Source organism: Arachis ipaensis, chromosome B7 (genome assembly GCF_059453495.1).
Source record: "Arachis ipaensis isolate K30076 ecotype BB chromosome B7, ASM5945349v1, whole genome shotgun sequence".
NCBI lineage: Eukaryota > Viridiplantae > Streptophyta > Magnoliopsida > Fabales > Fabaceae > Arachis > Arachis ipaensis.
In genome coordinates, this window is record NC_142442.1 from 31405165 (window position 1) to 31429939 (window position 24775).

General features: G+C 34.6%; 2 protein-coding genes across 2 annotated transcripts; one reads left to right on the forward strand and one right to left on the reverse strand.

Annotated features, from left to right (window-relative positions):
• Positions 1–11251: 11251 nt before the first annotated feature.
• Positions 11252–12344, reverse strand: LOC107609963 (uncharacterized). Its single transcript, XM_016312027.3, has one exon. It carries the CDS (start codon positions 12087–12089, stop codon positions 11712–11714), a length of 378 nt encoding a protein of 125 aa, XP_016167513.1. The 5' UTR covers positions 12090–12344; the 3' UTR covers positions 11252–11711.
• A 6378-nt stretch (positions 12345–18722) lies between these two features.
• On the forward strand, positions 18723–20508 carry LOC148550747 (uncharacterized). The gene is made up of 5 exons (XM_088494609.1): positions 18723–19032; positions 19146–19172; positions 19267–19494; positions 19565–19959; positions 20041–20508. The coding sequence occupies exons 1-5, from the start codon at positions 18723–18725 to the stop codon at positions 20506–20508; spliced, it is 1428 nt and encodes a 475-aa protein (XP_088350735.1).
• Positions 20509–24775: the final 4267 nt, after the last annotated feature.

Consider the following 24775-nt stretch of genomic DNA (forward strand, 5'->3'; position numbering starts at 1 on the left):
TCATTTCTAGCACGGGAAATGAAGCGCTAATTAAATGCCACAAATTCACATTCCCAACGAAAACCAAGGCAAGCTCGGGGGACAGCACTACCCTCAGAAGAAAAATTCTCGGCCGAGGTAAAACTCAAAAGCTCGCCTTTGTTTTCTTACAACAAAGCAAGCTTGGGGGCTATGATATGTAGCGTATACCTCGGCCTCCAAACCGAGCATATATCTCGGATAAGGACGCCACTTAATAACAAACCCACCAAATCAGGATGAACTCAGATAAGCTCGGAAAGTAACCAACACTTCAAAACGTTATCATCATAACCACGGAAGTTACGGAGAATCACGCAAAATGCGATAACCGAACATACTAACAACGCCTATATAAACACATGAATAACCTTAGAGAAAGTCAGGTCACAGAACTCACTCTGATTTACTCCTCTTATTTTCTTATAACTCACATTCTTATTTGAGCGTCGGAGTCCTTTTTGCAGGTGCTCCCGCCGCGGTGTTCCAACCTAGCCGACGTATACCTCTCCCACCTGAGCATAACACCAGGCAAAAGGAGCCACTATACCTCGGCCCTATACGCACGGAACAATTACAATATGTTTTTCCTAATTTAATTAAGATAAAATAGTAAATTATGTTTAGCAATTCTTAACTTGGACAATATTATACATTACATACACAAAAAACAAAAGAAAATATTCAACTAAAGTATCAAATCTAACCACAAAAGATTGAACGCCGATAAAATTCACCATAAAAAAAATTTAAAAGTAATTTATACTCACAAAAGATAACTCCCGTTAGTCGAATCTAACCAAACGTCCATTGTTGGATAACGGGGTTAGTGATCCATCCTAGTTGTCTTGTTAGTGTCCAAGATAGCACTCTGACATGACAATTCTATTAAATAAATAGATTAAACAATTTTAAAAAATTAAAAATAAAATAAATCCTAAATCCCCAAATGTGTTGCTGCTATATCATCTTGTTCAGCAACCAGATTGAAAAATCCTATTTAACAAATTAGACACCTAACCTGGAGGAGAAAAGATAATACAAGGTACGGCAAGGCAACGATTGAACCATGTTACTTCGATTGGGAGTAGTAGTGATTTTGTAGCTTCCAATTTCAGAAGGAAGGATGTGATGAAGTAATTGTGGACTCAATGTGGTGATGTTGGAATCTGACACTATGAACAATCCTGGGAGATGGTTCATCTGTTGTCCTTTATGAGCGGTATGCATTAGGTCTGAATTTTTTTAATGGGTTTTGAGTTTCTGTGAGTTACATTGAAGAAATTTATGTATTCGCACACAAATAACTGTCAATATTTTGTCTGGGTTGATGATATTGAAGGTGGTTGGTGTGTTTGGTCAGAACACTAATGGGGGCAAAAAAAGGACGAGGTTGAAGCTACTACTTAACTGAGAGAATTCAGATGAAGCGATAATAATGAGACAAAGAAGAAGATTGTGACGAAAATGGGGAAGCTTAAAGCGGAAATTCAATATATGAAACTGTGGCTTGTTATGCTTTTTCTGGGTTTGTTAAGTGTGTTTCATCATGAACTTCTTGTTAGTGTTTAGAGTGAAGTAAGGGCTCTGATAGAAGATGATAATGATTTAGGGTTGAATCTGTCTTCTCTTTGAATCGTGTAGTTGTTGATGTTTGTATGAAACGAGAATGAAAACTTTGACAATTATAGTCAGGGTTAATACTCAAATTCGTCCTCGAAAGATCGTCCCCGAACGATTTTTTTAATCAAATTAGTCCCTGAAAGATAAAAAATAAGTCAAATTAGTCCTCTTGTCAGTTGGGCGATGACGTGGCACGTTAAGTGCCACGTGGCATGATGACATGTCACGCCACGTGGCAGGTCAGTGCCACGTGGCAGGTCAGTGACACGTGGCATACCCAGGTCAACGCCACGTGTCACTTGACATATAAAAAAGATTTTTATAGTCAAAATAGCCCTTGAAAGTCCAGAAATAAGTCATTTTCATCTCTCAAATTTTAAAAATTAGTCAAACTAGTCCTTATATAATTTTTTTTTATTTTTTTTCATAATATTAAATTTGAAATATTTTTTGATACTACTAATTTTAATAGAAATGTAATTGACAAACAAAACATTAGTAATTGTATCTTTTCTTCTTAAAATTTTTTTCCAATAAAATTATCTCTCTCCTTTAATTCTTCTCAAAATCTCTCTTATTCTTTTCTATTATAAAACATTTTTCTTACATACATTTTGCTGGAATAAAACATCCTTCAACCCGTACCAGAGACATCTTGTACATGTATGTTAAGCTAAACAAAGTTATACCACTATTTTTTTTCGATTACATCTTTTTTTGTCCATTACGGTATTACTTACATATAGGATGTAATGATAGTAATACTTAGAGTCAAAATTCACAAATTTTGACTCTAAGTATTATTATCATTACATCCTATATGTAAGTAATACCATAATGGACAAAAAAAGATGTAATCGAAAAAAAATAGTGGTATAACTTTGTTTAGGTTAACAAATATAAATTTTGATTTCGAGCATATAACTTTGTTTAGGTTAATAAATACATACATTTCAATTTTGAGTATATATATATATATATATTCCAGCAAAATGTATGTAAGAAAAATGTTTTAGAATAGAAAAGAATAAGAGAGATTTTGAGAAGAATTAAAGGAGATAGATAATTTTATTGGAAAAATTTTTTAAGAAGAAAAGATAAAATTACTAATGTTTTGTTTGTCAATTACATTTCTATTAAAATTAGTAGTATCAAAAAATATTTCAAATTTAATATTATGAAGAAAAAATAAAAAATAAAATTATATAAGGACTAGTTTGACTAATTTTTAAAATTTGAGGGATGAAAATGACTTATTTCTGGACTTTCAAGGACTATTTTGACTATAAAAATCTTTTTTACATGTCAAGTGACACATGGCGTTGACTTGGGTATGCCACGTGTCACTGACATGCCACGTGGCACTGACCTGCCACATGGCGTGCCACGTGTCACTGACCTGCCACGTGACGTTGACCGTAGCGTTGACCTACCACGTGGCATGCCACGTCATCATGCCACGTGGCACTTAACGTGTCACGTCATCGCCCAACTGACAAGAGGACTGATTTGACTTATTTTTTATCTTTAAGGGACTAATTTGATTAAAAAAATTGTTCGGGGACAAAAATGAAGATCGCGTAATCTTTCGGGGACGAATTTGAGTATTAACCCATTATAGTCACGTTTGTTTTAAAATTTGACATATGTGACCATTTTTTATTTAAAATATGACACATGTAACCATTTTTAATTAAAAAAAATGACATATATAGACACAAAGGATGAATCAGTCAATCAGATATCAAAAGTAGCACTTGCAATAACATGTAGCCAACATCTAAGAAGACTATTTTAACAATACTAAATCCATTATTCACATTACCTAGTAACAGAACTAAGCTGTGTCATAATCCAAGAAAATTACATAATCGAAACCAACACTAAAATTAAAAGTAACAAGCATCAAAAGTCTTCTTCAAGGTCTAATGGCCATTGTTTAAGTAGCAAAAAAGGTAGGAGTGTTCAATTACATCTATACATCAAAAAAAAAAAAAAAAGCAGCAGCAAAATACAACACTTGAAATCACATGCATCAACAAGTTAGGGTAGAATTGCTACTGCCACTGGAGAATACGTTGCTTGAGTTAGGTGTTGGGTCTTTAAAACCAGGAACTGGCCCTCTTACTCCAGTTGATGTTCCTCCCATGCTGGGATTAGGCATGAACTGCATGAATTTTCTTGTTTGTGCCAACACTAGTACCTTGCATTGTCTCGGGGGCCATAGTAGGGAGAGATGGATCTGTAGATGGTGGAGGAGGCCTTAACTGGATATTGGTATATGTAGGAGGTGATATAACGATGTTATTTGATCTCGGTGGTTTGAAACGAGTTTCCAGAAATCCAGGAGGCCTTTTGGTGGTCTTTCTATTTGTGGGCTTTTTGGTTGTGTTTTTTATTGGAAGAGACCTAATTGGGAGTGGTCTGATTGCAGGAGATGGTACAAATTTAGTTTGATTTTCACATTGTAGCTGCAAGAAATACTGAAATAGACAACATATTCAATTTGAATAACAACTAGTTAGCACACCTAGAAATTATTAGATCCAATTATCACATTTTGGTTTAAATATGTTAGATGTATTAGCTTGTGGGGCAGCAACCTGAGACCTAGAAGTTTCAGCATCTGCACATTCAATCACTAAAAACAAAGAACAGTGACCATGGAAACAGAAGGACCAACAATATCAGCATTAGAAACAGACCAGAAAATAGCAATGACCAGAAACAAAATAGCAATGACGAGCAACAAATTGAGGTAGTTGAAAGGGAGAGGCCAAGTGTTACTATATAGAAATTATGCTAAAGGGTAATGATAGGAAAAAAATATTATTCGCAAAGAACAAAATTTTTAGATTCTATTTTTAAATTTATGAATCTCACGGGAGTACAAAAGACACTAATATGCAAACATCTCTCTACTAATTTTTTGCATATTGCATGTACCCCAAAGCAGCAAAGCAATCTAGAAAACTTTCTGATCGGTTGCTCGCGTCCTAAACAGGTCGAATCTGGTGGGTGTCGAAGGTGAGTGGGTTGCTGGAAGTTGGATCTGGATGGACTCCAGGAGTCAGGCTCCTCCGAGTTGACGAGGTGACGAAGTGGTGGGGCCACCTGCAAGGACTCCAACGCTCAAGTCAACGTCCGTACAAAAGACGGCTATTAAAGTTAGGGTAGATGACGTATTTTGGGGAGGGGTAGACCCCTCCTCTTTTATAGTCTGTACTTGGCTTGTACTCGGTGGAACCCTGGTGGTCAGACTCACTTTTCTAAAAGCTTCTCCGAGCTGTCTAGGTTTCACATTGAAAGGGGGGTAACGTGCGGGTCACCTCCTGGCTCGGGTCCAGCAACCCGTCGGGTCAGTCGTTCAAGCTTGGACCCAGATCGCTGGTGGGCTGGGCCGGAACAGAATGATATGTCATGTATGATGTATCTGATGCATTCTTTTAAATAGAATATCCAAGACAATTACCAGTCAATATGTATGCTGAGTATATCATCTCTTAGCTATAATTTCTATTAGGAATGAATATTGCTATTTCCATTTTGATAACATTTCTCTTTTTTTTTTTTATAAATTTATGCATATATACAATAAAAAGATTATGTATAGAAAAACATTATAGAAAATAGGAATAAAATTATCGTTTTCCTTTCTAATAACTAATTCCAAGTTAGTATCTAAATTAATTGATAATGGACTTACGGTCCTATTATATTCAGCAACTAGTGTGTTTCCGGCGCGAAGCGTGAGCTGTTTTTATAATTTTTTTATAAATTTATTTCATCGTTTAATTTTTTAGATAGTTTAATTTTTTAATCTATGAATAAAGAATTTTATATATGAATAATAAAAATTTTTATATGTTATATCGAATGAGAGATTAATCTCCTATTGATATACAGAAATGTTATTGTACAACAAATCAATTACTAATATATTTGTGTATAAATATGTGTATTTTAATTTAATTTTAATGTGTATTTATATTCCAACATATATTTTATTCTAATAACTAATTTTAATATACATATAGCATAATTAATTGATATTTAATCATATTACAAAAAGTAAGTATTTAAAAATTGGAGTCATTTTTAAAGCACATTTTAACTAATAAAAAGAGTTAAATAAATAAATAAATGAGTTGTTATATAAAAGTAAAATCAACTATTGAAATTGTTTCTTCTATATATTAATAGACTATACTCATCCAATATTTAGATGATCTCTTTTTATTTGTATAACTATTCCAACTTAATATTTAGTACATATTTAATTCATTTGTTTTTATTTCATTAGACACAATCTTTTTCATGATAAATAATTGAATGACAATATAGAGAATAGAAAATATTCAAATAACAAAATTTTTAAAAAAAATGCTACTTGAAGAAAATACTCTAATACCGTAACATCTAGTATTTGTATATAACCCGATTAGTTCACTCATTATTGTTTTAACAATTATGTATTATTTTTTAATAAATAGAGCTTTTCCTTGATATAAAATTCAATCAAAAGAACACTATTTAAAATTTAAAATTTTGTTTATTATTCGTGTTATTTCTTTAAGCAAAACTTTAATAATTTCGCTAAATTATTATTTGATCTCTTTGTTTTATTAATAAAAAAAATAAAATATATGCAATTAAAAACTAATACGTTTATCTATTAATTGTTTTAATTATTTTAAATTTTAAAAATACATTATTCATGCAAACGTTTCTCAAACAATCAAAATGTCAAAATTTTTAATTATTATAGCAAAAAAAATATTCTAAAATTTAAAACAGTATAAATCATCAAATTTACTTTCACATATAAAACACCCAATTGAATTTTCTTTAAAAAACACATTTGCCTATAAATTAGTAATAAAATACATGATTGACTTTCTCTAACAAAAACTGAAATACTTTAAATTACATATTGAAAATACCAGCAGAAAAATATATAATGATCAAAACTAAATTTTCATGGCCTTCACATTTAAAATGACACCAAAACAAAGAATCTATTCATTCAATAAAACCATGGCTTTCACATTCAACATGTTATGGCTTTTGGTCCGTAAATACATGGGTTCGTGGAAACAAAAAGTCAAAGAGTTATCCTTAACCTTCTATTACTTTTATCGAAAATGCTATTTATACACCAAAATCAGCCACTACAATCAATTACCAATATATTTGTGTATAAATACATATGTGATTTAATTTATTTTCAATGTGTATTTGTATTTCAACATGTATTTTATACTGATGGCTGACTTTGGTAGCTGATTTTAGTGTACACATAGCATAGTCCTACTTTTATAGGTCCAATAACATACAAAACCATAACCTGTCTTTGGTGTAACCTACAAATGCATATTATCAATCGAACCTAAGCATAACATACATATTAATATATTACTATCTAAATACCTACTTCTAAGTTACCATTTCGTAGTTCATGCTTTTAGGGTTAAATTTATTTTAATTGGAATGATTCAACTTCAAAATAGTAATACTACTACTTAGTACAATGAAGCAATAAAACTCAAAACACTTTAAAAGTAATAACAACAAAGAGTACAGAAAGTTTCCAAAAAACCAAAAGTAAAATAAATACACACTTCCATGAAGATAAGCAAAAAGTATTTATCTAAGACCCTTCATTAACAGTATGAGAAACATAGGAGATTACCTTACGTGCTAAGAGACTGCCTGCAAAAAAAGTTTGATGTCCAAAACCCTTACAAAATGAGTATATTTATGTCTAAAACCCCAAATTTAGTCAAATAGATATAATACCTTTCTAAGATGAAATATGATATGCATTTTAAGGTTAAAAATACCACAAATCTTTTTAATCTCATGTCAAGTTTATTTTTGAGGGACCAAATTCCTAATCTGAATCTTTAAGTAACTTAGTAATCCTCTTAAAATGAAAAGCACACAAAAAACAAAGAAATTTTGATGTTTAGTTTAGAACTTTTAGAATCAAAAAAGAAATATCGACAGAAGATATGCTTGAATGTTTACAACTATCAATGAGGAAAAATGAGAATAAATCAAAGGATACTTTTCAAAGGAACCATGGACAACTCAACGAGAAAAGATTACTTTATTCTCTTCCTTCGTACAACATCAATCCGACCGTCAATGAGTTTGATTAGCAAAAACCAGTGTGTCAAAAATCCTTCAACCCACAATCAACAGGAAATAAACAAACCATCGTACAAAATAAGAGCAAACATTATTGTCAAAAGTAACTTTTTTTCCTTGTCAAAAGTAATCACCATAAGAATTGATTGGTAAAATATGAAAAGAACCAAAAAAAGGACTTTTACTGTTAACAATTCTGGGAATAGAAATGAGATTGTCCTTTTCTAGAGATTTTAATTGAAGAATGAAATTGTTTCTAAATTTTTTAAAAGAAAGAGCAAATGTATGAGAAGGCACACTGCATATGTAAGAAAGAAACAAACCATAATACAAAATTAGAGCAAACAAAGGCATAAATCAAAGCAAAGAAGTCCAACAAATCACCACAGAAAATTTTCAAAATCAAATCCTTTTCCTCAAATCAAAATAAACGATACACGACCTTAACCTAATTCAAAAATAATGAAACACAAATTATCAACACATATATAAAATCAGAAATTTGAACAAATGGAAAATCATGTTTAAAATTTAAAAAATCAAGAAGAAACAAAGGCCAATGCAACAACTTCTGGAATAACAAAGAATACAGGGCGAAAATGGGGGGAACAAAACCAACTCAAATATAGATTAAAAATTTCATAGCTTACGTGACTGACCTGGTTGTGATGAATGGGAGGCAGAACCATGGGTGCCAGCCGCAATGCAGTCACAGCAACGGCAGGATCAGAGACAGCAATGAACAGGAGTCGCCACTTAAAGCTTCAGCTGCCACCACAGCAACAGCAGCCGGACCACCAGCAGGAGCAGCCTTCCGAGGACCACCACATCTGTGTCCACCACCTTCATCACGTAGAAGCACCCGGTGGAATGAGAGAAACAAAATGAAGGAATGAGAGCAAGAGAAATTCAAATGATAGATTCAAAAGCTCTTTTGGGAAATTTTAGGCTCAACTAATTTCAAATTTCAAATTTTGTTTGTCATAAAAGCAAGGAAAAAGCTGTTGACAGTGGCACAATTCGGCCACCCAGAAATTAAATCTAGACAACATAAGCATTAAAGTCAAAAGGATGAATAGAGTTTCATGTCAGTAGAAAGTGCCCCATTACTCTCCATACGAAACCAAAAAAAATGTTAGTATCCAACTCCAGCTAGACAAAACAACAATGCCAACATTCATTGAACATTTCAATTCATTTTGAATTCCAGTTATCATTCCATTGGAATTATAGAACTTCTGATTACCTACCTATCTTCACTTATATTTTATCGGTACTCAAACAAAATAAAATAAAATACCTCCTTGGTGAGCTGCCCAATTTCCTTCCCCTTCCTCTCCAACTCCGAACTAAGCCCCAAAACCTTGACATCCCACCTTAATACACTATCAACAAGAGAAGCCTTTAGACAAACTTCAAGTAACTATCTTCTACTTGTAATCACTATCATTGCTAAAGAAAAATATATCTAAATCCCCAATTGCAACATGGATGTCAACAACCCAAGCAATTTGAGATAATATTGTGAATCTTGGTTATAGTTTTAGCAAAACACATCACAGGCAAGTAAAATTATTTATAGTCTTATATTTGTGTATATATATCCACCAAAAAATTTGACAGTGACATTCACAGACGTTGATATGCAGTTCTTAGTTGCTGGATACAAAGCTAAAGATGGAGAATTTTTCTGCACTCCAAGATAATCAAGTTTTTTTCCACTGCACAAATATGCAATAAGGAAAAATATAAAATCTTAAACTAAGATATTCCAAATTTGCATGAAAATAATTATAATATAAAAAAATTGAACAACTTTCAATGGTGATACTGATAAACAGGGGGAAAAAAAGAACATAGAGAAGGGGTTACCTGAAATTGAAGATAGCACCAACAGTTGCTATTTCATTGCTTCTCAATATGAGTTCCCTTCAAAATGGTAAAAAGATTTCAACTTTAGAAATTTCAGAAAATAGGTAATTAAATTCATAACAAAGTGTACCTTCAGTTTAAGTTGCTGTTGTTGGATTTGGTGTAAAACTTGAGGTTGGTGTAGAAGGTGCTAGAAGAAGACGCTGCCGTTGAAGCCATTGTTGGTTGTTACTTGTTAGAAGAAAAGAGCTGAGAAAATTGAAAGGCTATGTTTACAGCAAAGTATTGTTCAGAAGTATTGTTCAGAGGAGAAACCCTCAAATCAGAACTGTAGCACATCAGTTAAGGGTACAACGAAAAAAAAAAGCAGCTTCCATTGTGCTCGAATCCGACGGTTTCTTCCAGAAGAAGAGTTCGGCATCCCAGTTATCAGTGCCACTAAAGTCGTCACGATCAGGACCAAGAGCGACACGCACGCCCAGCACTGACTGGAATGTATGCAGAAAAACAGTGATCGAAATATCACGAGCGAGTGTGAGTGAGACGGACCAATTCTCTGTTTCAGGAATTGAATGGAGGAACAAACAAAATATGGGAAAACAAGATATTTAAAGGATTAATTTGAAATTCAAAATTTTTTTGGAAGAAGATTCCCACTCAACTAAAGCATCTTGTCTGAATATAGTAGAACCAAGGAGAGAATTGTTGAACACAATCCTTCTCGTTCATTAGATATAGAGATAGAGATATAGAGAATGCAATGCACAATGGTCAATGGAAGATAATTAATGCATCAACCTCCGTTTGTGTAACATGTATATGCCTAACATGCAGAACATAACTAAACCACCGTTTTAACACATAATTAAGCATCTAAGCATAATTACACCACACCGACACCGTGATGCATACCTATTTAAGTACATAAAAATATTAATTTCATAACGCAATGCATGGAAATTATCATGGCCACGAAATGATATCCATCCCTTGGGAAATTGTATTGGGCATTACCATCAATTCCACTTTTGTTGGTAGTTGCTTGAATCATATGGCATTGAACAAATCTACTTTCGTGGACGAGGCCGGATATAAGTGGCAATTCTGTTATCTTTTTAAAGTTCGTATCCGAGTTTGATTCCCAGATTTAACTGAGATTAGTGTACATTAAAATCAAAGGTACAAAATAGTGTTAATAGTGAATAGAGCTTTTCTATTATAAATTTTGGAAATTCATATAAATGGAAGATGCATATAAATGGAAATTCAAATTTTACAACATCCTAGAAATACCAATTCCCACAGCAATATTCTTTCACTTTGACCATGACCAATTAAGGTGATCTGGTCAACCATTACATGTAATTTGCATACATTTCTCATTTTTCATAATTTGTGTGTCTAGCCTGTCTTGGTTAAGATTGATAAGAAAAAATCATCTGCAGCAGTGCCCTCAAGTGGTGCTCAAATTCCACTTGAACAACATACTTTGGAATTCCAAAATCGTAAGGAAAGAACATAAATGTAATGAATTGAAGTACAACATCTTTTAAGTATAATTACAGTTTTAAAACAACACAATAAACACTCAAGAATGTATTGAATAACATCATTGTATTAAAGTATACAAATACAAGAAGAATAATGAGTACAATAATATGTTGAATCCTCAATCAACAAAACTCGAAATCCCTCTATGAATGCATTAAGCTGCCACAATGCATACTACAACACACCACCATCAGAATCCCTCTTCCGAATAATAAAAAGAATCAAATTACCCTAAAAATGACACCCGCTGATATCAATTTAGTCCTCTATAGATTTTCTTTGAATTGCAATAATTACATACCATTCCCAAGATATATTCATATTCACAGTGTAAAGAAATTTAAGAAATCAATTTAAGTAACAAATTAATACCAAATATACACTGCTGGAATAGATCAAAACCTACCAAATCAATGCTGAAAATCTTCAGAAAACTAAATTGGCATGGCGTCCGCAACTCAAAATCGAAGAACAAAATCCAGAATCCTCGTGAACTAGAATAGGCCAAACAACATTGAAAACCCTAACACAATTAGCCACACAATGTGTAACAAGAGTAATGCCTGACCGGGTAGCGCTGCAGATCCACCACTTCCGACTTCGCAGAACCCTAACTTGGCAACTTCGGCGCCGGCACAAGCCGCCTCGGCGCATCCGCACCAGTAGGTGACGCCGTCGGCGCCGCAGACAGGATCGGTACGGAAGCACTTAGCGGGGCAAGAGGACGGCGATGGAGTTCCGGCGCAAAGTCCGGCGGACTGCGACGGCAGCCTGATGACAGAGGAGGATTTCCCTTCGGACTCGGCGGATGTTGCGACGGAGAAGACGATGCATAGAGAGAAGAAGAGGATGTATAAAACGGATTTCGGCATGGGGTTAAATTGAATTACGAGCTACAACGGCTCACCGTGAAGGAACCGAGGACTCGTTGGGTTAAATTTCGAGATCCCGGAGAAGGTTCAAGATGGTGGTGGCTGGAAGAAGGGCGTGAGATTGAGATTGAGATGGAGATTAAGACTGAAATTAACCCTAATTGGCTAATTGGGGAAATTTGAGTTCTTGGAGAAGAAAAAGAGAGGAGACTTCGAGACGACAAATGACAACGAAGAGAAAGGTCCGTTCCTTTCCTTTTTCCTTTTTTTTCTTTTGAGAAAAAAATAGTAAAATAATCATTAATTATTATCGTAAAAATAATTAATTGCTTTATTAATTTTAAGATCCGTTTAAAAATTTTAAAAGTTATTTTTTTTAGTTTTAATTTATAAAAATAATAATATTAATGTTTAATATAATTTTTAAAATTAAAATATTAAATATAAAATAATTTATTTATAAATTATTTTTAATATAAATATTTATTATTTAAATTATCTTTAAAAAAAATTTAATTAAACTATTTACTTAAATTGAACTTAATTATAAATAAACTTTTCATCTTTATCAACAAAAGCTACATATTAGTGTTGCATAGCCGCATAAGTCTCTTCTTTAAGCAGGACAATTTCTTTTCTTATAGAAAGATTCTTATCTTCTAGTTCTGCTTACATAAAGGAATATTTGTTATCTTTATTCTGGTGGTTTGAATGGATATAATTTTTTATTTTTGGCACATAAGAATAAGAGATAAGTTGAATAAATAATTTAATTAATTTTTTTTAAAAAATTTAAATATAAAAACTTATATTAAAAATAATCTATAAATAAATTATTTTAATTTTATAATTCAATTTTTTAGTCACAAAATATTTATTTAAAAAATAATTAAAAAATTATTATAATTTTTTTTATTTTATCTATAAATATTTTAAATAATTTTTTTAAAAAATTACAAATTAATTTTAAAAATTATACTAAATATTAATATTATAATTTTTCAATTAAAAAAAAGTTACCAATAGAACTATATAAACTATGTTAAGAATAATTTTTTTTAGGAAAAAAATCTAAACAGTTCTGACAATTACTCCAAGAATTATTAAAATACTCAAGAAAAAAATTAATTTCAGCCCTTGAATTTGATTTCCGTCAAACTAATTAGTCCATTTGACAATATTTTTTCTTTAGATTAACGAAATATATCTATACTATACATTAAATTATTGATTTATTTGATAAACTGCTGACACAATATTGTATCTAAAATAGATATAATAAATAAGGATATTTATCTCAACTATTCACATATATATAACATCAAAGATTTAAATTTCAATATTTTAGAATAACTAATAATAAATATGTAAGACTAATGATAACAATTAGCATTGTTATTTTTATTAATATGTATATCTTCTATTCAATTTCTATAAGTAAAAAAAATTAAAATTACTAATATTTTTCAATTTTTATCTAATAAATTTAGCTAATATATATAAAAAATGTAACAAATAAAAAATAAAAAAAAAATTTAAACGATCTTGACAATTATCTTAAATATATCACGTACACACATTTCTTTAATTTAAGAGAAATATTATTAATAAAAGAACTAATCAATCTTACAAAATTAAAAATAAAAAATAAAAAAAAGATATTTTTTTTGGCTAAAACTTCCGTTGTTCTTTAAAAAAATTATTCAGAGTCAGGATGGATATTCACAATTTTTTTTATTACTCCATGTGATTTATAATACTTCTACTGAATTTTTGTTAGTCTTCTTTTGTTTTAACGGTATACTATTTGAAAATTTATGATGAATATTATAAAATATTTTATTTAATGTATTTCACTATTATCAGAAGAAAGTAAAATAAAAGTGTTTAATAAAATAATTGCTCAACGCATAATGTAAAATGGAACTACATTAAAATTAACATTAAATTACACCGTTGATCTCTACACTTTTAGTAAAATATAAATTAGTCTCTACAATTTAAAAATTTATAATTAGGTCTCTAAAAAGAATTAAAATTTATAATTTAGTCCCCACTATTTAAAAAGTGTTTAATTTAACGGAATATTCTTAGAATATTTTCTATTTTAAACATGTAAGATGCACATGTTTGACAATATTACAATTTTAGTAAAAGTATGGGTCCAACCGTGTAATTTAACCATTTGAAAATGACTAAAAACTTCTTAGGCTATCTGAACCCACATCGCCCCTCCCCAACTTTCTCACTCTCATTTTCTCACTTTTCAAAATGACACTCCAACCCCAGCGCTCTCTATCTCTCACCTCAGTTCACCGTCACCGCGCCGGATCCACTGCATTTGTGCTCACGAGTCGAGTCTCTCCTCCTTCTTTCATCTCGCCTCTCTCATCTGGCGACTTTTTCTTCTCTTCCAATCCCAATATTGAACACCAATAAATAGAATAGAATAATTTCAATCTCAAACATGCTCAAAGTGAATAATTTAATGTCTAAAAAAAATAACAACAAATTAACATAAAAATACAACTCAATTTAGCAGTGGATCCGGTGCAGTGACAAAGGCAAGAGACACGGCGATGGTGAGCTGTGGTAAGAGACAGAGGGCGCTGAGATTAGGGTGTCATTTTGGAAAATGAGAAAGTGAGAGTGAGAGAAATAAGGAGGGGCGAGATGGGTTCAGATAGCATAAGGAGTTTTTGGTCATTTTCAAATGGTTAAATTACACGGTTGGTCCCAATACTTTCACTAAAATTGTAAATTGGTCCTTATTGTTAAATATGTGCAGCTCACATGTTTAAAATAGAAAATACGCTGATAATATTCTGTTAAATCAAATACTTTTTGAACCGTGGGAATAAATTGCAAATTTTAATTCTCTTTAGAAATCTAATTATAAACTTTTAAAGTGTAGGGACCAATTTGCAATGTCACTAAAAATATAGGACCAACTATGTAATTTAACCTAAAATTAAACACTAAAATTAATAAATATATTTATGTATCAATATATGTGATATTTTAACTTATTTTAAATATATATATTTTATATTTTAATATATAGTTTATATTAAAGACCGATTTTAATATATATATAGCATAGTTATATATTAAGAGGAGTGTTAGGAGGCCAACAGATTTTGTGATTTGTAGCCATCAATTAGTCATCAATAATATTTTTAATAGTGTGAAACTTCATTTAATGATGGAGAATAATTCATTTTTCTTTTGCTGACTAAGTGCGGGCCAAATTTTAATAAAAGTACTGACCTTCTTGATTTTCTCATATATTAATATATAAACAACTGAAAAATACAAAATACCATAAATAAATATGAAAGAAGAAAAAAAATGAAAAATTAAGAAAAAAAGTTTTTAAAATAAAAATAATAAAATAAAAAAACAATCATTATTAAATTTATAATTTTTATTATATAAATTCTTCTATCTTAATTTAAATGTGATGAAATTTCTATTTTTATTTTATCAATTTATTCACATTAAAAAGCTTAATTTGAAAATAAAAATTCTCAAAATTTCGGGCAATTCACGTAAATAAATTGTTTCACCTTTAAAATTACGCAAATGCATTGTTTCCAAAACGAAGACGCAAATGCATTGTTTCATCTATTTATGAAAACTGCTACTGACAGTAGCAGTTTACAAAAACACAGAATCCGCTGCTGCTAATCGCGGATTACATTGAGTTGTGGCAGTATGGAAACCTCTCTTGCCTGTCGCAGTTTCTGCATGATTATGGTTAGTCATAAACCGCTACTGTCAGTAGCGGTTTATATGTGTTGGGGCTCGTGAGTAAATCGCTAGAGGCTGTAGTACAATCCAATGGCTCATCCAACCAGAATCGGTGGCTGTTTAGCCTAGCCAAATGGTACAATTCAGCCCTCTCTAAATATGGGATAATCCTTTTTATGCATGGGCATATTTGTTGCCGTCTCACACTGTATATACACCTAGTTGGCTGCACAGAACATGAAAGATAGATAAAAAAACAATTAAATTCTACTATCCACAACAAATTCCCCAATCTGATGATAACAAATATCTTAAAAACATTATACAATAGTAAATATAACATAACACTATAGAATAAATAACAGCCACAATATAAAAATATAAAAATAGAATAATAGCGAATACAACCCTTCATATCATAAAAATATAATAACCCAACATAAAATAAATAACAAGCACAACTATAAAACTTTGTGAATTTAAAACAAACAATGTTCCAGAAAATAATTGTAAAAAATAAAAAACGAACGGATCATAAAAAAAAGACTCATCTGAGCCTAAACAATAAGAATTCCATAAAATAAACCAACAACACATACAATAATATTCATTGAAGGGAACTAAATTCATTTACTTAATCATATTTGGAAATTAACGAAAAAAAAAAATGGTACTCAAACCGACTAAACTAACATCCTAACATGACAAGCCTAATTTCAAACTATAAGGATTAATCTATAAATTCTAGTTCCTCTACCTTACATACCATTTTTCTAATTAACAAATGCTAATGCTAACAAAAAAAAAATTTAACTTACCTCGTCACCAACGACACCGGCAATATGTGCAACACCGTTCAGTCGGTACAAGCTCCTTTTATCTCCCATGATATCCTACCGGAGGTCGGCACTCAGATACCTCGGACCCGCTCTCAAGTTGCTCTGACCTCTCTCTAAAATTTTCTCTCTCTAACCAACCTCAAAAACACTCCAAATGAGTAATCCGCAGTTACCTTCAACGGTTTATATAGGCAGCCACTATCTACGTAAACCGCTATAGCCTCTAGCGATTTACTCACAAGCTCCAATGCACATAAACCGTTGCTGGGCAATAGCGATTTATGACCAACCATTATAATGCAGAAACCACGGCAGACAAGAGCGGTTTTCATGCTGCCACAACTCAACATAATCCGCGGTTGGCAGCAGCAGATTCTGTGTTTGTGTAAACTGCTACTGCCAGTAGCAATTTTTATAGATAGGTGAAACAATGCATTTGCGTCTTCGTTTTGGAAACAATGCATTTGCGTAATTTTGAAGGTGAAACAATTTATTTACATGAATTGTCCCAAAATTTCATAGGGTTAAAGTTTAAACACAACCTAAAAATAGTTTATAAATTTTAATTTTATGGCTAGAGTCACTTAAAGTCCGAAAGTAATTCAATTTATTGGAAATGATTTTGATAAGTCATTGTACTTTATTGAAAGTTTAGTCTACCAACACAAGTTGGTATAAATGGAGGAAGATTTGTGTCTCTTAATCATTTCTTCCGAATTCGATATTCATTGGAAGATAAGAATTAGATTTATTTATTTGGGAGGGTCGCCCACTTTATATCTTTACAATATTAGAAGAATTAGTCATTGAACTTTCAACCTAATAGATATCCTAGTGAAAAAAAAATCTTTCATCCCTTTACACCGATGAAATTTAATGTAAAATATGTGAAGGACTGATATTAAGAGAAAGAGAGTTGATGTGAACACGAATATATGTTGGTGTAGGATGGACCTTTAACTGGTTGGACCTTTCACTGGTTGAGTCTTTGTAGAGTTTCGAGTTACAAGGGAGCTGAGCGGTTATGGATTTGGACCTTTTGTATAATTTTTTGTGATCATGATTTAGAGCACATTTTTTTCTTCTAAGAAATTATAATTTATATATTTTTTTAAAAAAATTATTTAAAAAATATTTTAATATAATATAATAAATAAATAAATAAATAAATAATTTTATATATTGTATTTGTTCCGTTCTGATTCAGCCGAAGTATATAGCTCCCGATGAGACTGCTTGGCCTTGGGTGAGCTATAAGTCATCCGAAAGACAGCCTTCAAGATTAATCTCGGCGCTGCGAAACACAGCGGCGGGAGCACCTGCAAAAAGCACTCCGACCCTCAAGTTAGAAGAGTGTTTAAGAATTTAAATGTGAGTAAATGAATGAGGGTGTATTTGTGACCTAACTTCCTCTGAGATATTTGGTTTCGTTTTATAGATGAGCGTAGTGTTATCTTCTGTTTGTTTGTTCCGATATTATCGGTTTAGATAGTAAGTTCCATTGTTGTTGGTAACGGCTGGGAGATGATATTTGACTTGTGCGTGATTGCGATCAGGTTGTGGTTTTTGTTCAGCTTGCTTGTTCTCGGATTTTGTGGTCGGTTAGGATAGTGGGATTTGTTACCGAGCTTCTTGGGGTACACGTCATTGCCCCCAAGCTTGTCTGGCTCTGTGCCTCAAGTGGCAGGCAAGCTTTATGTGTTTGTCCTTCTGTAAGAATTAGCCAGTTTCTTCATTTTGTAGTTAGTTTTTTTTGGGCCCCCTTTGGTGTTGAAGAAGAGATATTGGTTGCAAGGAAGTCAAGGAGTTTTCTGTGTTGTAGAATGTGCTGGCATTAATGCGTCCCTTCATTTCTTTCGGTTTTCGATGTCTTTAACGGTTATCTTTTAGTGTGCCCACTAAGTTTAGTTGGCTTTGTAATAATATCCCATTTTTGACTTGGAATTGACATTTTGCTTCTTCGCATTCTGCCTGTTTAAGCTGCATTATAACTTCTAAAGGTTAGTTCCCTTTCTAATTTTACTATTGTTTTTCTTTTGAAATGGCGAAAGAGAAAGATAAGAAAACGGCTGTTGAAGGGAAGAAAGATAACCCATATCATTGGGTTCATGATGACGTCAAGACTCGGTCTTCGTCGTACATTGATGTTGAGTCCATGCGTGAACTCGAGGGCTTGCGGGTGGTAAGGGAAGGTGTGGGTGTCGAGCTACTTTACTGTTCTAATGACGATAGGGTTTTCGAGAGAAGGGGTGACTGGAAGTACTTTTATATGTATACGCCTTGCTTTTTTGAACTTGGTGTGAAGCTTCTTTTCTCGCTGTTTGAGTGTGATGTGTTGACTCAACTGAATTGTGCGCCTTCTCAGTTACACCCAAATTCTTGGGCGTTTTTTCGTGCTTTTCAATGTTTAATGGAGTTTCTGTCTTTTCCTTGTTCTCTTTCTGTATTCTTCTCATTATTCCAGTCAAAAGGGGTGCGGAGGGGGTTGTGGGTATGTTTGAGCAGTTTCACTGGACGTTCCATTTTCCTTCTTTATAAATCCTCTTTTAGGAATTTTAAGTCCTTATTTGTGAAAGTGCGGTCAGTCGAGGCTAAGTATCCATTTTATCTGGACGACGAGATGATAGAGAGATTTCCTCTCTATTGGTGTTCGGAGCCGTGTCAGATTCTTGAGGCTGTTGAACGGAGTGAAGAGGAAGAGAGGGTGTTATATTTTTTAGTAGAGTGTTTTGCTGATGGGGAGTGTTTGTCTATCCCCGATGTTCTTCAATATCACGATTCAGGTGATAGTGAGGGTTTGAAGGCCTACATAGGTAATGTCTGGCTTTTTGTTTTTGTTTCTTCATATGTTAGGTTTAATCTGACTTTTGTTGCCCTGTGCAGGTGGACGAGTTCCTCTCCTCGACCCGTCACATTTTCAGTCCTTCCTTAAGAAGAAGAAGGAAAAGGCTACTGATGCCTCTGAAGTTGTGAAGGAAGGTGGTGGGGACGCCACTCAGTCTGTTGCTCAGCCAGTGTCTTCTTTCAAGAGGAAGAGGGATGATGCTGAGAAATCTGTGGAAGTGATTTATGAAGGTGATAGAGAAGCTGTTGGAGCTGGTAAATCTGCGTTTGATAGACAAAAGAGGTTGCATGGATTTATTCCCGGTACCAGCTCTCATTCGTTGTGGAGCGATCAATTCCCCTTTGCCGAGCTTTCCGACAGGGTGTCTCAATATCCTGGTGATATGCTCATGACTCGCCGGATTGGGGTAGAGAGTTTAGGGAAGTTCATTCAGGTTAATACTCTGCTCTCAGCTTCTTTTGTTTGTTCTGTTTGTCTTCATTTTGACCGAGTTTATGTGGTTGGTGTTTCGTAGATTGTTGCTTTGCGACTAATGTGTGCTGGTCGGACGACTGAACTTATTGGTGCCGAGCACCAGGTGGCTGTGGATAGGATTGTTGAATTGGAGAGGACTTATAAGGAGAGAATTGCTGAACTGGAGAAGTCTGCGAAAGAGAAGGACGACGTTGTTATAAATGCTACAGCCAAAATGAAAGAATCCGAGGAGGAAGTTGGTCGTTTGCGGGAACAGATCCGGCTGTTGCAAGCCGAGGTCAAAGACACCAATGTTGCCAAAGGTCAGCTTACTTCTAGGGTTCATGAACTGGAAGAAAATGGGATGGAGATGTTTTCTTATTACTTTGAGCGTGCTGTTAGCCAAATCGCTGTGTTGGCCCCGGAGTTCGATTGTGATCGTCTCGACATGACCAAGATAGTGGTCGGTGGGAAATTGGTGGTGGATGGTACTGTGGAGGATCATGGTGAAAATATCCCTCCTACTTGATTTCTGATATGTAGATTGTTTGTTTTGGGCATGTGTTCCCTTTTGTTGTATTTTGGTGACTTTGTGTTTTAGCTAATCGGTTAACTTTTGACTGCTAATTATTACTGGTTTTTCGATTGGGTGTTTTGAACTTAAGCATGTTTTGCTCTAATAGACTGATGTTGGGACGATTTGGTGATGTTTTCTGTTTTGACTATATATAATGCGTAGTTGTATGTTTTTTGCATTTGAAAATAAAATAAGATGAAGATAGAAAATAGGACTCAGATTGATATACGTGTCAGTCTGATTTCATAATTTGATAATTTGGGCGTCCGGCCTCGTTAAAACCCTCTTTAGGTAAAACCCTTTCTTTTGGGAGAAAACCTTTAAGGGGGAAAAAGAGTACCTTCATCCGCAAAATGTATAATTCATGATCTATACAACTTTAGCAAAGAAATATTCCAATTTCCTGAAACTGGGTTACCTTGTAGTGTTTGGAGCTGGTAAGCCCCCATTCCGAGCACTTTGGATATTCGGAATGGTCCCTCCCAGTTTGCGGCGAGCTTTCCATGCGAAGGAGGTCATATGGCCTCTTCTGTTCGTCTGAAGACTAAATCGCCTCGTTGAATATCCTCGGCACAACTCTCTTATTGTGTTTTCTTTCTGCCAATTGTTTCTTAGATCTCTGTTTAATGGCAGTGATTTCTCTGTCCTCCTCAGCTAGATCAAGCTCGGCGTTTCTCGTGTTTGAATTGTGTTGTTTGTCGTATAGCTCGATTCGTAAGGTGGGAACACCGACCTCTACAGGGATTAATGCTTCCGACCCATAGACTAGTTTGAAGGGCGTTTCGCCCGTGGTGGATTGTACTGTTGTGTTGTAGCTCCATAATATTTCTGCGATGAGCTCCGCCCATTCTCCTTTAGCTTTATTAAGCTTTTTCTTTATTACTTGCAATATTACTCGGTTAGCAGCTTCGGCCTGCCCATTTGTCTGTGGATGTTCGACCGAGCTAAAACGATGTTGTATGCTAAAGTTATTTAGAAATGATGCGAGTTTGTTATCTGTAAACTGTCTACCATTGTCCGATATTATTTCCTTCGGTATTCCAAATCGGCATATGATGTTTTTCCATATGAAAGATCGTACCTTTTCAGCGGTTATTCTTGCTAGTGGTTGTGCTTCTATCCATTTTGAAAAATAGTCTATTGATACTAAAAGAAATTTTACCTGGCCTGGTGCTACTGGAAACGGGCCGAGGATATTGAGGCCCCATCTGTGGAAAGGCCAGCTTACCTCCATGCTGTGTAATACTTCGACTGGCGTCATAGCAACGGGGGTGTGCTTTTGACAGTTGTCACATGCCTTGACTTTTGTTATGCAATCCCTCTTCATGGTTGGCCAATAGTATTCTGTTTGGGAGATCTTGGCGGCCAGAGCTCGTCCTCCAATGTGATTTCCACATACGCCCTCGTGGACTTCATCCATTACTTCTTTTGCTTCATCGTTGTCTAGGCATTTTAGCAATGGCTGTGAGAGACCTCGTTTGTATAGCTCCCCGGCTATGTTGGTGTAGAGACTTGCTTTTCGTCAGAATTGTTGTGGGTTAAGTTCGTCTTTGGGTATGATACCTGCATTAATGTACTCTAGAAAAGGTATTCTCCAGTCATGGAGGTGGTTAATGTTTGTTATAGATAATAATTCAATGCTAGGTCTATTAAGTGTAAGTTGTGATAACGTTGATGTTTGTGTTTCCGTCCTAGTGGTAGCAAGTTTAGATAATATGTCGGCTCTAATGTTCTTTTCTTTGTGTACGTGTAATATGATGAATGAACTAAATTTTGAAATCAGATCCTTTGCTATAAGCTAGTACTGCTCTAGCAAGGGATCTTTTACCTGAAATTCTCCTTGGATTTGTTGGACCACCAGGAGGAAATCACAGTGTACTGTTAGGCTATGCACTTGGAGGTTGAGGGCGAGCTTGAGTCCTGCTATGAGCACCTCATATTCGGCCTGGTTGTTGCTTGCCGAGAAGTGGAAGTGGAGGGATTGCTCGACTATCACCGTATCTCCCTTTTTCAGGACCACCCCGGCCCCGCTTCCTTCTCGGCTTGATACCCTGTCAATGTGTAACTCACAGGTCTTGTTGTGATGGTGCTCGTCAGGTGTGAACTCAGAGACGAAGTCTACGAGGATTTGTGCTTTCAGGGCCGGCCTTGGTTGGAACTGGATATCGAACTCGGAGAGCTCGACAGACCATTTGGTCAGTCGTCCAGCCAGCTCTGGCTTTGTCAGTATCTGCCTTAGTGGTTGGTTTGTTCTTATGATTATTGTGTGGCTCTGGAAATAGTGCTTGAGTCTTCTTGTTGTTATCACCAGTGCTAAGGCCAGCTGTTCTATTCTCGGATATCTTTGTTCTGTTGATTGTATGACTCTACTGACGAAGTATACTGGCTGTTGTATTTTCCTTGTCTCAATGACAAGAGCCGAGCTTATAGAGTAATTGGAAGCGAATAAATATAAGTATAAAGGTTTACCGACATCTGGTCTTTGTAACACCGGTAGTGATGATAAGATGGTTTTGAGCTCAGTGAATGCTGTCTCGCACTCTTTTGTCCACTCGAATTTCTTATCTTTGATATTGTCTGGAAGAAGTGGTATGATTGGCTTGATACTGCTGGCAAGAATCGTGACAGAGCAGCTACTCTCCCTGCTAATTGTTGTACCTCTTTCATTGTTCTAGGGCTTGCCATGTTAAGTATTGCTTCACATTTTTCAGGATTAACTTCGATTCCTCGTGAGGTCAGCATGAATCCGAGGAACTTGCCTCCTTGTACCCCAAAGGTGCATTTCTCCAGGTTTAGTCTCATGTTATATGCTCGGATCTGCTCGAATATTTCTTTGAGGTCATTGCAGTGGGATCTTCCTGGGGTGGTCTTGGCGACCATATCGTCGATGTAGATTTCCATATTCTGACCTATTTGATTGCGGAAGACATTGTCCATTAGCCGCTGGTATGTTGCACCTGCATTCTTTAGACCAAATGGCATTACTTTGTAACAAAAATTTCCATGTTCAGTTATAAAGGCTGTTTTGCTCTGGTCTTCTGGGTGCATGAGGATTTGGTTGTAACCAGAGTATGCATCCATGAAGCTTAAGCTTTTGAAACTTGAAGCGTTGTCTACAAGCTTGTCAATGCTTGGCAAAGGGTAGGCATCTTTAGGGCATGCCTTGTTCAGATCTGTAAAGTCGACGCACATGCGCTATTTACCTGAATTTTTTCTTACCATTACCACATTTGATAGCCATGTGGTGAAGCGGATCTCTTTGATGAAGTTGGCACTGAGAAGTTTTCTGGTTTCGTCTAAGGCTGCCTTTGATTTTTCTGCTCCGAGGTTCCTCTTCTTTTGAGCTATAGGTCAGTTTTTCTGTCGGTAGCGAGCTTGTGGCAAATGATATCCGGGTCTATACCTGGCATGTCTGCCAGAGTTCAGGCAAACATATCGGCGTTGGCCTGTAATACCTTTATGAGTTCTGATCTTTCTTGTCCTTGTAGTGCTTGGCCGATATATGTGACTTGTCCTGGTTTTGACGTCAGTGGAACTTCCTGGAGTTCATTTGCAAGTTGGGGTCTTTCTTGAGTGTCCCCTCTGGGGTCAAGTTCTGCCAGGGACAATACCTCATTTGTGCTGTGAATTGCTTTGACTTATTGTTGAAATTCTTGTTTCGTAACCGACCTCTTTAGACTTGCATTGTAGCATTGCCGAGCTTGTTGGCGGTCTGAATGGAGAGTAGCTATCCCACCGTCATGTGCCTGAAATTTAACACATAGAAAAAAAGTGGATACTACCGCCCTGAACATGTTCAGAGCAGGTCTTCCGAGAATAATATTGTAAGGACTTGGGCAATCAACTATTAGGTATTGTATATCAATGGTTCGTGATAATGAGTCTTCTCCCATCATCATTTTTAGCCATATGTAACCCTTGATCGGGACCCTTTCTCCAGAGAATCCTATTAATTCTCCGGAGGAGGGTTGCATGAGTTTTTAAGATAGTTTCATTTTAAGAAAAGTAGAGTAAAAGAGGACATCTACACTGCTACTTGGGTCCAAAAGGACTTTTCTTACCAATAAATTGCCTGTTTGGATAGAGATTACCACTGGATCGTCTAGGTTTGATGCTGCCGAGCATATGTCTGTCTGACTGAAGGTGATTTTGAGACCGGGCTCATCTTTGTTGCTTTGTGGAGCTGCTCCTTCGATTGCCAACATTGCGCGGTGGCTTC